The sequence below is a fragment of the Phaethon aethereus genome, assembly GCF_964289735.1.
Source record: "Phaethon aethereus genome assembly, chromosome: 21".
NCBI lineage: Eukaryota > Metazoa > Chordata > Aves > Phaethontiformes > Phaethontidae > Phaethon > Phaethon aethereus.
In genome coordinates, this window is record NC_138597.1 from 5,302,909 (window position 1) to 5,319,996 (window position 17,088).

Consider the following 17,088-nt stretch of genomic DNA (forward strand, 5'->3'; position numbering starts at 1 on the left):
TTTTGTGTGTTCTTCAAAGGTATTATAAGGAAGTCATAGAAAAAGTTGTCCTCAATTTTTTTAAAACTGAGGATTTTTGTATTTGAACATGAATATCAATATGTATCTCTAAGCCAGAACACTAAGCAGATTTTTGTTGATGATTTGAGATTAAATATGCAAAACAACCAAAACCTTAACCCAGAAACTCAAAGCCAGTGATAAATTGATTTGCTTAGTTCCTTTCACTTTGGAGTGACCACTTCTAGTGGTTGGTGGATAAGGTGTGTTGTCATCCCTAGATGACAAGGGAGAATTCATGTGCGAAAATGGGTATCACATTATTTCCATACCTTGCAGGCCATGTAAACAATCTGAATGTCTGTCATCTTAACCCGGAGGAGTGTGTATCTAAGAAACATCCTCAAATTTTGACCTGTAAAAAATACCTGCAAAATGGCAATGGTAGATCCTTTCAGACTACAGCTAATGTGTTGGTGGTTTCTTGTTTGTGTTTTTGCTTTCTGGCAGACTCTGGACGAGAGCTTGTTATTACAGACCCAGTTATCAAGAACCGAGAGCTCTTCATTTCAGATTATGTTGACACTTACCACGCTGCTGCCCTCAGGTAAGTCGCAGAGGATGCGGTGCAGCGTCTGAGGTGGATGAGAAAACTCGTAATGAGAGAACGCTGCTTTCTCTGGGTTTGCGTGGGGATCATTAGCATACTGCTCAGCTTTCTCCTCATCTCCTACAGTAATTAACTTGTGTTATCTGCTCTCATTCAAAAAGGAGCTGTAATTCTACAATCTCATTTTAATCTCAGTTAATCTATGTTGCTCAGGAGATATTGTTTCCCATCATTGCCAATTTAGGTTATTGCTACTTCCGACAGAAATACTACCCTTCCCTGCTCCGTGTTTGATTTCACTATTAACAATAGCGTCTCCTAGTAAAGTGACTGTTCGGATGTTGCCCTGATTAAATTGCGTTAAAGGCTTTTGCTCTGAGGCACTTGTCGTTGTTGCAGCTCAGCTAAGAGCCCCATTAAAAACTAGCTGCACAGACAGGAGTAATGGACCCCTGTACTCTGTACTATCTGCCCTTTCCTGGAGGTTGCTGCTATCTTTACCTACTAAGTTTTTAACTTAAGTGGCTAACCTTTGGCTAGGCTGAGAGGACACACTATTACTTGAAAACGTTTTCAAATAGAAGCAGTGAGGCATTATTTTTCAGCAGATTTTCAACATGCCAAACATGCATGGATATTGTCAAAATGCAAATTGAATAATCTCCCTGATAATAATGCTCAGATGGTGTTTCACTAGAACCATCTGGAGACATTTTTTGTTCAGTGTCACTTTGCTGAAGCCCCAGCTTCAAGACAAACTAGCTGCAACTTCTGTTATATGGGTGAAGTCTTTGATTTACGTATTAGACTTTTTATAAACTCAGAAAATTCCAGTGGTGTATTATATCGTGAAATTCCACAGTGCTTTTTCTGAGTTACAGAAGGTCACCTTCCAATTTTAAATCAGCATGCTTAGAAACAAGGTTTCTGCAGGAGGTTGTCTGTCTTGATGGAACTGATCTTGGAAATCTCTCTGCTTAAAGAGAGGGAAACTGAACTATGTGTGTGGAATTTTCCCTGTGAGCATTTTCACTTCTCTTCTACATCCTTTCTGCTTCTCTCTTCAAAGAAAAGATGGATTAAAATGGAACATATGTGTATACCAAGCAAACTTGAAAAATAACCTTTTCTTCTCCCCTTCCAAAAAGAGTGGAGGCTGCCGAAAGACCAAACTGATCACTTCCTCGACCTGTCTTGTGTTTTATCTGCTGCCTTCTTGCTCGGAGGTGCATACCATGGGCACCTTTCAGATAACTCTTTTGTTTCTCTTTGGCATATGGTTTCACTGTTGCTTTGTTGTGTTCTGGATTGTTCATACTTTTGATAATTCTTACAGGCTTGTAGATGGTTTCTAAAGGTGCTGATAATTAAGATAATATACTTTTGCAGGATAAAGATTATATTTTTGATTTCTTTTTTTCCTAGTGAATTGTGATTAATATATGTTAGTAATTTTCAGTGTACAAGATAAACATAAGGGTAATTGCATGTAGTGTTTTTACAGTTTGAGAACATATAGTAGGGAGAATGTATTGTGATGTGTGAAAGGAGGGTTAACATGGAATTCTAATTTATTATAATACAAGATTATTTCTCTGCCCTCTGCAGACAAATGGTTCTGGTCACACAATGAATTGATGACAAACTGGGAAATAAAACCAGTGACTGTAACTACCAATCTTCTGCTCTAACCAGTGGAAAAATTTATCTAGAGGATACTTGTAGATCCCTGTTGGAAGTGTGAGATAAAGGTTATGTCCTTTTTACCTGTATGGTAAATTTCTGTGGTAATATGTAGTACTACTTGTCTGAAATGCTATAGACAAGATGTACTGCTTTCATGAATATAGGTAATACACGCTTATCTGGAAAACACTGATTAACTGTCAGGTGAATTATTTAAAGGAAATTAAGTATTTTTCCCCAAATACTTTTAAAATATGAATTTAATCTGAAATACCAAATACCCTTTCTCACTTTCTTTCTTTCTAAATGACTAAGTTAGGAAACCAGTATCAGCCACCAAGGATAAAATAAATATTGGTGAACAAGTTTGTCTTTCAGTATTTCTGTGCAACATCTCAATTATAGACCTTGTTAATGTTCCATCACAACCTGATGTGACCTGTGCAAAATCCAGCATCGCTTCGTCCTTTGCCAGAAGGGCAACTGACTGAAAATTAGGCGATCCTAAGGGCCATTATGCAGCCTCAGCTCACAGGATAGCTGTATCGATTTTGTCTTAAAACAGTCGGCAACTTTATTCATCCTTCTGGCGTGTTTTTTTTCCTCACCTGTAGTAGTTGATGTTGTGTATCGGAGAGCTCATGTTCCAAGGCAAAGTTCTTAGTGGCTGTTGATTGGGAAGTTCTTTGAAGTGCTTTACCATGAAAACGGTAGGAAGGGAAGCAAGCTTAGCGTTTCAACTTTCTAGTGCAGTTTTTAAAGTATGCAGTGCTTCTAAGCTCTGCTGAGAAGACTAGGCAAACATGTCCAGTATTACTACAAGCAAAATAATTGTTCATCTTTGTGTACTGGTGGCAGTAGCACTTTTCATTCAATTTTAACCAAGACAGGCAAACCTTTTTACAATGTTAAATAAGCCCCAGAGCAGCTTATTTATAATGGCAAATACTATTCAGTACATACAAGTGAAAAGAGATGCTATCTGTATGTATACTAGAAAGCCTGACATACTGAAAAAGAGCAAAATCTTGTGCTTTATTGCACTGAATCGGGTTTAGATAAAAAGCACTACTCCTTTGCCTGTGCCTGTTTGTCTCTGCCTGCTTCTGATCTGATTTACTTGGTGGCAGTAAACTGCAATGCACTGAATGGCAAAACACGAGCAGCTGTCGAACATTAACAGTCCAACAAACTCTTGAAGAAATGAGATGCAACTTCTTACAGCTGGTCTTCATGCTTATCCTTAAGGAGAATTACTTCATAAACAAACTATATTTAAAAAGTTATTAACAATCTGTTGTAGAAACCTAATATCCTCTTTTCTCTTTTTCTAAAAAAAAAAAAAGTATTTGTGTTTTACACTCGTGTGAGAGTAGAAGGAAGAAACTTGTGTGTCTGGAATGTGCATTGTTAGGATTGCAGTCTTGCTGAAAACAGCATAGCTTTGCCTTTTTTGGAACTGTTATTACAGTGAAGTTTTATTTAACTTTCTAAATAAAAAGCTAATTTCTGAAATAATATGAATAGTAGAATTTTTTAAGCTTCCTTAAGGACATAAGTGTAATAGGACTGTAAAAACTTTGAAAATAAGACATTTTCAGGATTGTCTTTCTAAGGTGGATATTGTTCAGTTGTCTGATAAATTGTGGCTCCTCAGGACTATGTGCTGTCTGGATGAGATAACGAATGCTTGTAGAACACCATCTGAGACATCGCAACTGAATTTTCTTCCCTTTCCACCATGGGAAGAATCTGCATGGTTATTTGTTACAACAGGCTTCTATTTATGAAGTTTTAGACATCGATGAGAACACAAGGATGTCTTGTGGCTTACACACAGATTGCAGTGGCACTTAATTACAATTGCTGTTATTCGAGGTAGAATTCTAATACGGTTTTCCCTCTTTCTTTCAGAGGGAAGTGTAATATCTCCCATTTCTCTGACATATTTGCTGCTAGAGAGTTTAAAGCCCGAGTGGATTCATTTTTCTACATACTGGGCTATAATCCAGAGACAAGGTAAGTGAAGTGACTTTTAACGGCAAGCTTTACCACTAATCTGAGCCTGTAGGAACAGGAAAAGTATTCAAGGGAAGAAAAGTTAAAATCACGTATGATGCTGGTAGGAAGACGGGGGTGCGAGGGAATGAGAGGGAGAAGCTATCTCTTGCTGCTGAGTGTATGTATAGGAGAAAAATGAACAGTTGACAAAATTGTGCAGCGAGTCATGACATCCTGTTGCATTTCTGGATAAATAACGTACTGCTTCAAAACAGGTTTTTAGAACTGTGAAATTTTTTTAAAGGTTGCAAACATTAGCAGGAGCTCGTAGCTGTATCATAGACTAAATGCCCAGCCCCGAAAATACTTCTAAAAACACATTCATGTTTTCTAGATACTTCTAAAAACACATTCATGTTTTCTAGTAAGCAATGTCAAAATTTACACACTTTTAAGAAATAAAATTGAAAGTTTTTACGTGTGGAAATTCATGCTTTCATGTGTAAATACTCACATAGGGTACCATATCAATAATTCCTAGTTTATGGTTTGCTGGCCTAAAGCAAATTAGAGGTACAGAAGGCACTTTTTTTGGGCATTAATACATGTTTGAAGAAGGCATGTTCAGCTTGCTGTTTCATTTCACAGGTCTTTCAATCTGCCTGGTAGTTATCCAACCACTCTTTATCAGTTCTGTTTGGAAAGCAAAAATCATACTAGACTGTACCTTCATTATTTTTCAGGTCCAAACCCTAACACTTATTCTGTAAATTATGTAGTTCTGTAAACACAGAGAATGCCTTACAAATACCAGCCTTAAAGACTTTGCTGTCTAGGGGTGTATTTCTATGAACTCTTGACTAAAAGATTAATAATGCTTAGCAGGGCTCGGCAAGGTCTGTGCCGACTGAAAGTTGTACTCATTCTTTTAATGCAGAAAATGTAATTAGCTTGTGGACCTTGATTTCTAGAGATTCTGTTGAGAAAAGTATTATTTTAAGTGGGGTTTAGATAGGCATGTTAATAATAAATATTTGAATCGTTACATTGTAGATTTACTCTTTTTAATGCAGATAGGAATCTTTGTGCTTCAGGGCATAGCCAATCACTAACTGCTTGCAGTTAGGAAGGAAATCCCTGTGTGGGCATATTATTATGCAATTGCCTATTTACGAGGCTTCCTGTACCTTACTCTGAAGTGTCTTAAACTGTCCATATGTCTGAGCCGGGATACTGGACTAGGTAAACTCCCTTAATCGATTCAGCTTGCGTTCATAGCAGGTGCTGTTGTTGTAAGTCCCAAGGCAGTCTTGCTAGCGTATGAGGATGAGGTCTGGGAAAAGGGCATGAAATCCTCTAATATTTTAAAATACAGTATGTTAAAAAGTTTTTGTACCATCATCTGTGTGTGGTTTTTTTTTGACCAGTCCAACAAGGCGAGGTGTTTATGAAGTCTGTCATGGTACGGGTCTCTGATATTCAGCACCATGCTTGACTGCTATGTTTAACTTTGTCACTTCTCTTCAATGCATTTTAGTTTTGAGGGTGTGAATGCTAAATGAGCTATTTGTATTCGTGTTCAAGTTCTGTGTTTAATGGATGATTTCTCTTACAAAAGCCCATTTATGCCAGTTGTCAGTGCTGTTGTAAACCCACTTTTTGTGTAGAAGTAGCTGTTAATTCTTCTGGCTATTAGAAAATGAGCCTGAAAAGATCAATGAAATGACAAAGCATAGCACTTAGTGATCAGCTAATTACTCAGACTAGCCAGCTCTTAATGTAGGTTTTTCTTCCATTTGGTTGCAGCCAGGGTTTTTTAATTGAAACTCTTCAAGTCTGTATTTTGTCTTGGAATGGGGAGGGGGGGAGGTTTGGAAAAAGGAGCTGAGTCTAGGTTGCTTGATTTATTTTTGACCTGTGTGTTTGCTACTGCTTTACAGTGCATGCTTCTTTGAATACCTAATTCTAGATTTATTTTGCTTTTGGAATTAAAAGTATTGTAACACGTGTTCCAGGATGACCTGACCTGTTGGTGGTTTGTTGATAAAAACAAAACTTCATCTTGAACTTGATCTCCTTTTCTAGTGTAGTGTTTTGTTTCACATGGAAAGTATGGAAAATGTTCATGGTAGCTTGAAGTAGTAGTATATTGTAGATAAGGTTCTGAATACTGGAGCATGACCTCCTCAATTTACCTGTAGAAATGTATGATAGGGTACATTCTTAGCCCAAACAAGCTTGAGCTGTGGATAGCATCTACAAAGCTACACTTCTGTTTGAGTGATTTTTGTTTTGTGTTCTGCATAAGATGCTCATATACTTTTCCAGGACTCTGAAATGGAGCTGAGTGTGTTGGGAATCTGACTGTTTCTATGGGGTTTTTTTGTGTTCTAGTAGCAAAACAACCCACAAAAATCCCAGACCCCCAAAACTTCCACAGCACTGGTGTGGTGGATGTGTAACAAGAGGCCCTTTTGCTCTTGGAGCACACAGTGCTAAAGAAAAGTATGCTTTGTCCTTTCATTTCTATTTGAAAGCTTGCTGACTATCGGTTTAGCTTGGGAAATAGCAACCATGCTCACGTTGTTGATCATTCTGTGGTCTGGAAGTGGGAAACCTATGTGTTTTGGGATAACTTTTTCCTTTACAGCATATATCAAGCTGGGGTTTTTTTCTACAGAGTTTGGTAAAAGATTACATGCTATGTTTCAGTAATTCCCATATCAGTGAGAAAAATCTGATTGTGGAATAAAAAAAACTAAGCTAATCTTAAAGCTAGAGGCTGAGTGTTGTCGCCTTGGATAGTGTTAATCAAGCTAGTAAGTAGACCAGAAATATGTTCCTGGCTCTCAAGAGTGTGGAATGCATCCACTAAGCTCTTATAGCCAGCTGAGAAAGAAAATTTATTTTATGTTAAGTACAAAATAATTAATTCCATGTCTCTTCAGAGAAGTGACTGCTCTGACACTGACTTAATTCCACTAACATGGAATCCCACTCAGACTTTTGGGTTCCCCAGATGGCTGAATGAGACCAATGCTTTATCAAAGACGAAATATTAGATGAATTGTATATGCTCTGAAATTCGTTTAGAAGCATTTCAAAGTGTATAGAATAGTAGTCAAGAAGCATTGACGAACAAAGAAAAACAGACCTGATGTACCACTTCAGGAAATCGGTAGCTGCTCCAGCTTGAGTTAAGCTGTTGATTTTGGTATTTGAGTGAGAAATCAGCTCTGCCTGTTAAAAAGAAATATGCAGCAAGGCTTGGGAATGCTGTTGAACATGCCACTTGGCCTCAAACAACTGTTCTTCACCAGCTCACATCTTACCACTCATTTACTACACCTCTAGTTCTTACCCTAGCTGTAGTATAGCGCCAGATGTAGCTGATTCTGGCAAGAGTTTCTTCCAGTCCTTCTTTTTGTGCTCTGACATCCTGTATGGACTTATAGAAACAACTTTGAACTATCTTATCCAAGGATGCAGGCATGCTGAATGCCATTATTGTTATTGGCCTGTTTTTGTAGTGTACTGACATGTATTAGGCAATAAATTCTTTGATCTCAGGAGTAAATAAATAAAAGTTTTGTCTGATACTGACATCTGTATTTAAATGATACTGAATTTTTACTTGGAACTAGAAATAGTCAGATATTATTCTACAAACAGTTTTCATGGCCATGAATCACAGTTACTCTTCCACATTATTGTTTTGCTTTGTAGAACAAAATAACACCAAACATTCAAGGCATGGGTGAACGTTCTGAATAGATGTTTTGGGAAGACCAGGATCTTGTCCGTGTTTTTATTCCACAACATTTGCATTTTCTTTATTTTTAATCTTTTTCTTATGAAGTGCTCTTATTTGGTGAAGTTGTGAGCTAAATGAGTATGGGTGTGTCCGAGAGGGGTGTTCCCAAGAGTGAAATTAAAGGTGACTTGTTTGTTCTTTGTCTTGTCCTTCATGGCTTCCTATTTTATGTTGTCTGGAAGGGGATTTCTGCTGAAAGTCTGAATCAAGAACCTTGGGTTTTGTGTGTGGGGTTTTTTGGGGGTGTGTTTTGGGTGTGTTTTATTTTTACCCTCCTTTCAATGGAAAGCATATTGGGTGGAGTACTGGTCTAGAAACAGGTAAGAATAGCGTATATTCTTACAAAGTCAAAAGCCAGTGTGGAGTTGTATGTAAGTAGGATTTTCGAAGCTTCCTCTCAATGTTGCCTTCTTTAGAAAAAAAATGTAGTTGAATGATAAATTAATATCTCCAACCAAAATGTGAACAGGGCCTAAAGAAGACTGCAGAGCTCTTTTGCTATTTTGAACTTTTTGTCTGGCGCATTTTTAGCAGTCAGAATATTTTTATTCTAGGCACATAATAGTGCTGAGGGCAGTGATAGAGGGTGAAATGATCACAAAGGTTTTTAAATGTATCCACCCTTATGTCTCAGAGCCTTAAAATGAGGAGTTGTTATGTTTACACTTGGTAGAACACCATGACAGTTTGTGGTGTACTTGGTTTAAATAAGACAATTCCTACGGTGTATCGTAAGCCAAATTTTCTTTTTTTTAAAATCGGTTTAGCAGTTTTAAATACAACCAGGAATCTTCCTGATGGGGGAAATTGGGGACTGTTTGTGTGGTATGCCCATGTGATGTGAAACAGATGGCTTCTGTATGTCTTGCTAAATTACGGCAAAGTTGTGTTGTATCACTCTTGTCTAATATTGCCGGGAAAGAATTACGGAAGATGCTGAGCACCCTCACTTCATGTCACTAGGTATTGTCATGTATTGAAATGCTTTGCATTTGATTCCTTTTAAGCAAACAGATGAAAAACCCTCCAATAAACTGTATTCAGACGAATGGATGTATAACTTCCTTGGGTTGTTCTTTCTAGCTGATACCACACTTACTAGTATCACTTGGAATACATTCTTTCTCTGTGTCTGTATCTCAATTTATCTCTGAACTGGAGGGTAGCATAAAAGCAGAGAACTTTTTCTCGAGTTCATTTTGAGAACTTGAGGGGAAGAAGCCTGATTTGGAACAAGAGCAACAAAAAAATCCAGAAATACATTTCAGCTGTAGTTGAAATGAGGACTATATACATGTGGCCTTGTGAGTGTTTTTCTTAAATTAGTCAGCTGGTAAAGACTGTGCAACATATTTGGAGTAGTTATCTTTTTCTGGTTTGTGGTCTGTGAAAATTTGGTCAGACAGTCTTGTTCAGAATGTGTTGCTTCCTGTAATAATTTTGTAACAGAATTGAGCTGATAGAATGTTACAGGGGCTTTGTCTTTTTTTGAAGCAGTTTAGAAAACTTCATTGTGTTTCTGGAAGTTTTAAATACATAGCCTAGTATAGCTTAGTAATTAAAAAAAAAATAGGAACTTTTATCATGGTTGGTTGTGTTTTGTTTTGATTTTTTTTTAACAAGTGTGATGAGCCAAGCCCCTCTGTCCTGTACCTTAGGGACTGGCTCCTTCAGAGTATGAATGAGCTTTGGTGGCATCAGGTAGTTTTTGCAGAGCCATGGTAGCTGACATGTTAAAGTTACTGAGCTTTTGAATTATTATTGTAGGTTCACTGAAGGAGCCAGACCATGTTGGTGAAGGTTTCCAAGAAGGGGGTGGGAGGTAACATAATATAGGCAACAAGAAAGGTGTATCCACCGATGTTGTTATAAATTTTCCTCACTGGATTATTGTAAGAGAGAAAATTTGGGATTATTCTGTGGCCTGATCTGTTTTGCTTAGTTTGTTTCTGTCTTAAAATTCAAAATTTGGGAAACTCTTTATGCTTTTCTAGCCTCACAGTAAATTCAGGCATCTCGGGTGCTCTAAAATGGAGGCAGGTATACTAATTAAAGCATTTTATGCTGTAGGGGAAAGGGATGTTACCTTAATGGGCAATAATTGGTAGCTAAGAATTTTTTTTGAAAATTACATTAATAAACAGGAATGCCAAAAATCGAGGGTGTTGAAGGAAGTTCAAACAGCGAGTCAAGTCTGGCTCCTCTTGGGTTCTCCTTCTGCTCACACGTGCTTGTAAATGGCAATGGCATTGTTGCTGAGAATTCATATTCTTTAAATGTTCTCCTATATTGCATTATTGACAGGTAGAATAAAAGTATTTTGTGAATCGGCTTGCTGCTTCGTTTCCTAACAGCTAAATTGTATATTAAAATGTGAATCGTCTGTCGCTTGTACCTGTGAAAACCTCTAAGCTTTTTAATCAATGTGCTTTTTAAAAAAGCTAGTCCCAAACTAGGGAAAAAAGCTTTTAGAAGCCTTTTTAAAATCAATGTTTACTTCCCTCGGAGAAGATACAAACGGTGCTGGAAGACGGATCGCCGGGCGTTGAATTGCTCTGCTCTCCAGCGTTGGCTGTACCAGATCCCCTCACGAAGGCCCCACTTCCCTGCACACTAGCTTGGTATGCAGGAGCTGCGGAGTCTGTTCCGAGCGCTTTATTTACGGAAACAGCCGGGTTGAGATTGATTGCGTTGTGAGACACTGTGTGGATGAGGGAGGGTCACAGCACATGCTCAGTCCCGTCAGTCCGAGGGCGAAGTTTCTGCGTTCTGCGTGCAGGCTTAGGTCATAGCACAAGCTCAGTGAAAGCTCTCTGAGGTCTCTCAGACTGCATGTGCCTCCATTTTGAGTTGGTAGAGTGGAAAAGGCAGAGTTTTAGCTGTTAAGTAGAGGGTTCAGGAATACATCTAAACCCACAAGCGCCTGTCATAGTCATGGATGATCCATTCAGCCCCTGCAGGTAGGCTACATCACTCTGGCCTCCCCTAAACAATGATGATTTTTGCTGTTATTTGTGACTTCTGAAATGTTTATGAAATCATTTCATTACTATTGCATGTTCCTCAGAACCTTGTAATCACATCAGCTTTGCTGCGCAGCTGTTCGTACGGTGCATGAGGGCACTGAGCAGGGAATCTGTTGGCTACGGGGTGCATGTAGCAAAACGTTGAAGCTGTGTGGGCTTATTTTTTTTTCCCCTCGTGGTGCAGTTTTAATTTCGGTTGTGCTGTCTGCGTGCCAACCTTATGGCAGGTCGGTAGGGAGCTGCAGAGGCACTCTGCAGGATGCAGCGTTACTGAAGGGGCTGTTAGGAAACGTTTGGGCCTGCAGCAGACTTTTTAGCTGATGTTACGGGGAGGGTCGTGGATCACCAGCCACTGGTGGTTCTGAGGATGGGTGGCTCTCGTTTGGATCGAGGGGCAGCGATTGTGCTGATGCTTCTTCAAGTATTAAGGAGAAAAAAAAGTAGCCTGCGTGGTTCTGCTTGGTTGTCAGTCACATGCGAATAACACGCATCTAAAATGCAGTAATAGCGTCTTAGGCATTGAGAAGCTTGTCACGTGACAGCTGTGTAAGAAATACCCACATCGGATTTATCAGGCTTGCAAAACACTGAAATTTTTAGTCTGATCTGAATAAAATAGCGGACTTGGGCTCTACGGTTTTGTGTAATCATGGTATGGTTGCAGCAGGCTTTGAGGTCCCTGTGGGCCAGCCATCAGTGACTTGTCACTGCTACGTATAAATGGGTTTGAGAGGACTTGGATGTGTTGAATGGGAGTACGCTTGATTCCGCGGTGTGTTCTCCCTCACTATAGTGTCTGAAGCTGTGCAAAACTGGGCGCTGTTCTGCCGTGGCCCTCCGCCTAGCCCACGGGCTCGCAGAACTGATCTTGGCACCGTGGGGTCTGTTCCTGAGGGGAAGTTCTTCAATCAGAGTAACTTGTTTGTGAGTTACCGGAGCGTGTTGAGTTTGAAAGTGGTGGGATGCTTTGTGCTGCTCACAGTGAAATCTCTGGAACTTTATAGCAGAAGGCTGACTTCTAGGCTTGCACACATAGACCTTCACCTGTGCGGCGTGCGTTACTGGGGCTACCTTCCTTCTCTTGTCAGAGGCTGAGGAATGGATGATGAGTAAGACTGCATAATTTTGCCCATGTTAGCACACAGGTATGGACGTGGCGCTATCTGAAGTGTCATTGCCTTTTCCCTTTCCTTTTATACCTATAGAGCATAAAAATTGAACACCTACGTAGTGTGGGTCACTGGTCATTTTTGCCATTGGCTGAAGCAGTCATGCCAATGATTATAGAGCACAATTCCCTTGAACTTAGGTCCGTCTGAATCGCCTCGTAGTTGAAAGGCTTGTCTCCGAGGCCTAGGCTTTAGGAACACCCTTATTCCTAATAAAGGAGCTACTTGAATATGTACAGGAATATAACACTGCTCTGCAGGAGTACAGGTATATGACACGTTGTGTCCTTAATTTGTTTTAAATGTTAACTTATAAGCAGAAGAGAATGCATTAAGGGATGGGGAGGGTACAAAGCAGTCTGCTTTGTGCTGTTTTTCAGTGATAATTTGTGCATACATTTAAAAAAGATTTTTAAAAAATGCCACTTCTAAACTTAAAATGAAAATTTGGTCATGCTTATTTTCAAAAACTATAAGGGTAACTTACAATAGCACAAGTGGAAGAAAATGAAAACATCTCTAGGGCTGTAACAAAACGAAATCTGATTGTCAAACAAAAGTATTACAGTCGGCAAAACAAATACTGCTGGAATAATATGCCAAATAAGGCATTCTTCACTTAATCACTTGCACATGAGAACTTGTGGATGTGATGATGGTTGTATTGGCTTCCAGAACTCCCCCTTGAAGGACGCTTCTGGTGTCTGTGCTATGCTGGTGTAGAATCAGATGGTTCCTGCTCCTAGCAAATGTATAGATATTTCTATCCCCTATGGCAGTATTCCCCTCACAGCAGACTTTGAGCATTTTTGAGATGTCAGTTTTTCCTTTCGCATGCTTCAACACAAGTGTCTCTCACCTGTATTGCCGGTTGTGGGATTGGTCAGGCAGTTTAACAAAAGCAGTTCCTTAGGTTTGTGTATAGGTGTTCAAGACTGTCACACTTCGGTTTTAAAAAAGCAGCAACACAAATTGAAAACCAACATCCTCCCTGCCAAAAAAAAACCCCCAAAAAACACCAAACAAAAAACCCAAACCACCCCCACCCCCAAAAAAACCCCACCAAAACCCAACCCACGACCAAAAAAACCCCTTGGTAGTAGAAGTAAGGCTGTCTGCTGTAAGTTATCTGTGGTACTGGCAAGATCTTTAGTGCGCTGAAAAGACCCTCCCTCCTTGATCAGGCTGCGGAGTGTTCTTGCGCAGTTACTACTAATGGTGAAGTTATAATCTGGCTGGATGCCCAGAAGATTCCCTCCAGTTCAGAGGCTGTTGGTAGGTGGTCTAGTGAGTTACAGTTTGACTCCAAACAACTGTTGGAAGTTACAAATATATTACGGGAAGTGCTTGTTTTGCCCTGTGGATGAAGAAATAATGGCCAAGCACTTGATAGTCTTACTTCCCTTTGTTTGGGCTTCACTCTAGCTTTTTTCAAGACTTGGATCAGTAAGATTACCTCTTCCCCCTTCCTTCCAGTTCTTTAGGCTGTAATTTGTTTTAATTAGAGCTTTGTATTTCCAGGTGTATGGCAGAACTAGGGGTACCTCCAAGCTGGTTTTATGCTTCATGTTTTTCATGCTTAACCACCTTTAACACGTGCTGTTGCTTCTCCATGTATCCGCTGTTCAAGGAAGCTGCAGATTTGTGTTGTCAAGCAAACTAAGCGACTGAGTGGTAGATCATTGCATCTATAACCTTGATGAAGCTTTATGGAAAAAATTAACTGCTAGGTTGCTGCCTGGTTCCACTGTCCTGCATATAAACTGTGATTGTGCTGAAGAAATGGTGCTGATGCATCGTACAGTCTGTTTCGATAATGAATATTTGCTCTGGGAAATATTAGAGAGGTGATCAATGAAAACTACAAGCAAAATATTACCCACACAGGTAACTTCTATGTGGAGAGAATGCTTGTTTCCTTGCAGTAACTTATGGCTCAGCATGGCTGTATTATGATCATTTCCATCTTACCTTTTGGGAAGGGGAAGATACTTCTGAGAACTGTATAATCTTTTTTTCTCATATATAAACCTGATGAAAAATAATGTTACATTGAAAAACCTTTCTCTGTCTGACTCAAACTTCTGCAAAACTCAAACTACTTCCTTCTCCCAGCAGCAGCATCGGTGCAAACCACTGGGTCCTCCGCTTCCTTTATGTTCTGACTCTGCAATCAGTCAGCAGGTTTGGGCTTGTACTAAAGATACAGATGTTAGTACATGTTTACTCATTCCTGCTTTAGATTGAGCAATCACTAAAAACGTTCCCATATAAGTTCATTTGCCTGAAATACAGGTTTTATTTTTTTCACTCGGAACACAAAATTGCTCCTGCTTTTTTTTTTAGTTACAACACACTGTTACAACAGGCTTTAAACAAAACTTAAACTTACTGGGGGTTGACCATTAGCAAGAATATTTTCTGAGCATTAAGATATTTTTAGAAAAGGGATTTTGAAATCTTGCTTAAAAAAAAAAAAAGGTTTAAGGCACAAGTGCACGCTGGACACATGAAACTGGGTAACTTTTAAGAAAAAAAATGTATGTTGAAGATAATTGTTGGGAAAACCTAACAAGCCATTGTTTAATTTATAAATTTATATAGGTCCCCATATAATGAAAACAAAACGATGTGACTAACTCATTGACTGTAAGCAAGAACTGCTTTTTTTTTTTTTAGAGGGGGTGGAGGAGCCAATTCTGTTATTCATAGGCACCTAACTCACAGGTTTGTGGCAGTTGTGGGGGTTTTTTGGTTAAAGGTTGAGTGGTCTGAACCTGATTGTCCCTTTTTGTATTTTGAACTGTGTAATGTGGGTACATAACATGCATAAGAATGGTGGTCTTGGGTCAAATTGAGGATCCACTTGGCTCAGTATCCTGTTTCCCAACAGTGACGTAAGCAGATGCCTGGAGAAAGTGAGAATACAGCAGTGATGTATGACAGAAGCTTATTGTGTTTGTGGGCAGTCCACTTTGCATCACTGTGGTGAAATCTGATGACTTATTTAGTGCTGCAGAGGAGCAAATGTATTTAAAGCTTTTTTTTTTAATAGTTAAGATTTTTTTCAGACAGAGCCTGCATAGCATTGGATGAGGGAGGAGCATGGCAAGGGAAGTTCTGAATTTTGTTTTATGGATGCACAGAATAAAATGAAACAGAATGTCCTACCAAATGGATCTCTCGAATGTAATGCCAGTCCTTTTCAGGCCCTGATAAACTAATTTTTAACCAGCTGAAGTTGGAGCGGAGGAATTTTGTTCTCTCTGGTTTTGTCCCTGTGGAGATGGAACAAAATGATCCTTGCCAGATGTTTTTAGAACTGCCTCTGAAGAAGAGTTGTTTTCATCTTGGCTATTGGACCTTTCACATAAAAGGATTTTTTAAAAAGCCTTTTCTTCAGACTTTCTCTTTCCTAACTACCTCAGTTTTATATTAATTATAGAAATCACAAATATCTAGGAATTGCCTTACTGTATCATGCTTTCAATTTATTTGACTGATTATCTTGCCAATAATAATGACTGTTTGGCTACATCGATGTTAAAGTATATGACTGCAATTTATAATTTATTCTGCCTCTAATATATATCTCTCTAATCTGGTTTTGGTTTTATTTAGCAAGTCATTGATTTTCTTAAATGACTTCGTCTTCGTAAATAAACCCCAATCTCATAAGATTGTTTAGTGCTATAGCTTGTTATTGCTTATTAAAAACAAAACCACACCTCCCAAACCCCTGCATATCCGAGCTTTAAGCTGTGTCTGTCTTAATCTTTCGTCATATAAAAATAATGACCTCTTCCAACTGTTTTTGCATACTTCCTTAGCTAACTATCTGTCCTCACACTGCGATGGCTGAAGGCATCCCCATTCTGGTACCCCTTCTGGTCTCAACTTGAGAGCCCTGTCCCCTCCTTCAGGCTGTTCTCCAGGATGGTGAGAGGTACTTGGGCTGATAGTGCTTCTAGCTTAATTGTTGAATCTTCTTTTGCACTATGAAGTTTGCCTTAGACATATGCGTACGTTGCAGTACAAAGTGGTTTTTAGCAAGTTGGTTTTGAAAACGCTTTTTGGAGAGCTCTGAAGAGAATCGGAAAGACTGAGAGGTCTTGGCTCTCAGAGTCTGTGGCTGAGTGATTTGGCTGATTTAAAAACCTTTTTCTCTTGAATCGTCCACCTGGTTTAGTTGCAGATTACCTCAATACACAGAATCGGGAGTGATTACACTAAAAGTGATTAAAAGGGTAACACAGAATGCTGTCCTATATGTGGCATTTGGATTGTGGTGGGTTTTTTGGTGGTGCGTGTGGTGGTTTTTGGTTTGTGGTTTTTTTTTTTTTAAACCTTAATGGTGGCATTAAGTTATTTTCATGTTTTCTGAGCTGTTGCTGGCTAGTAGCATTTTTTTTCAGAAGGCCAGTGGAAGTGCAGTATGTGGTGGAGAGCACAGTGTGTGGCGACCACAGCAGAGCAAGATTAAACCATGTCTGTTGCTGGGTGAAATGAGTTGATGAACATAGGGGGTTGAGTGTCATCCTGCAGTAGTACCACCTCCCTCACCCCCCGTCTCAGGCATGTAAGTCAGTATAATACGCAGTTACTGCATAGCACGTTTCTCGCTGGACTTTGGTAGTGGAAAGGAAAACATAAAAGAAGCAGTATCACAGTTTCTAAGGTCGCACCTTGTACGCGCAATCCCTGACCTTGAAGGTCCGTGTTATGTGTACAGTGGGTGTAGTGTCTTTCAGAAGCCTGGCTTCCTAGCAGAGTTCTTCACTA

The 17,088-nt window shown here is 39.3% G+C and overlaps 1 protein-coding gene across 1 annotated transcript in view; it reads left to right on the plus strand.

The window, feature by feature from the left end:
• Positions 1-17,088, plus strand: part of RERE (arginine-glutamic acid dipeptide repeats) — a gene marked incomplete at its 3' end in the record, with an annotated part of 176,956 nt that overhangs the window by 54,302 nt on the left and 105,566 nt on the right. The window contains exons 4-5 of the mRNA XM_082009482.1: positions 511-607; positions 4,211-4,315. Of these exons, the coding sequence (XP_081865608.1) occupies positions 511-607; positions 4,211-4,315 (202 nt within the window). The remainder of the gene's footprint in view (positions 1-510; positions 608-4,210; positions 4,316-17,088) is intronic.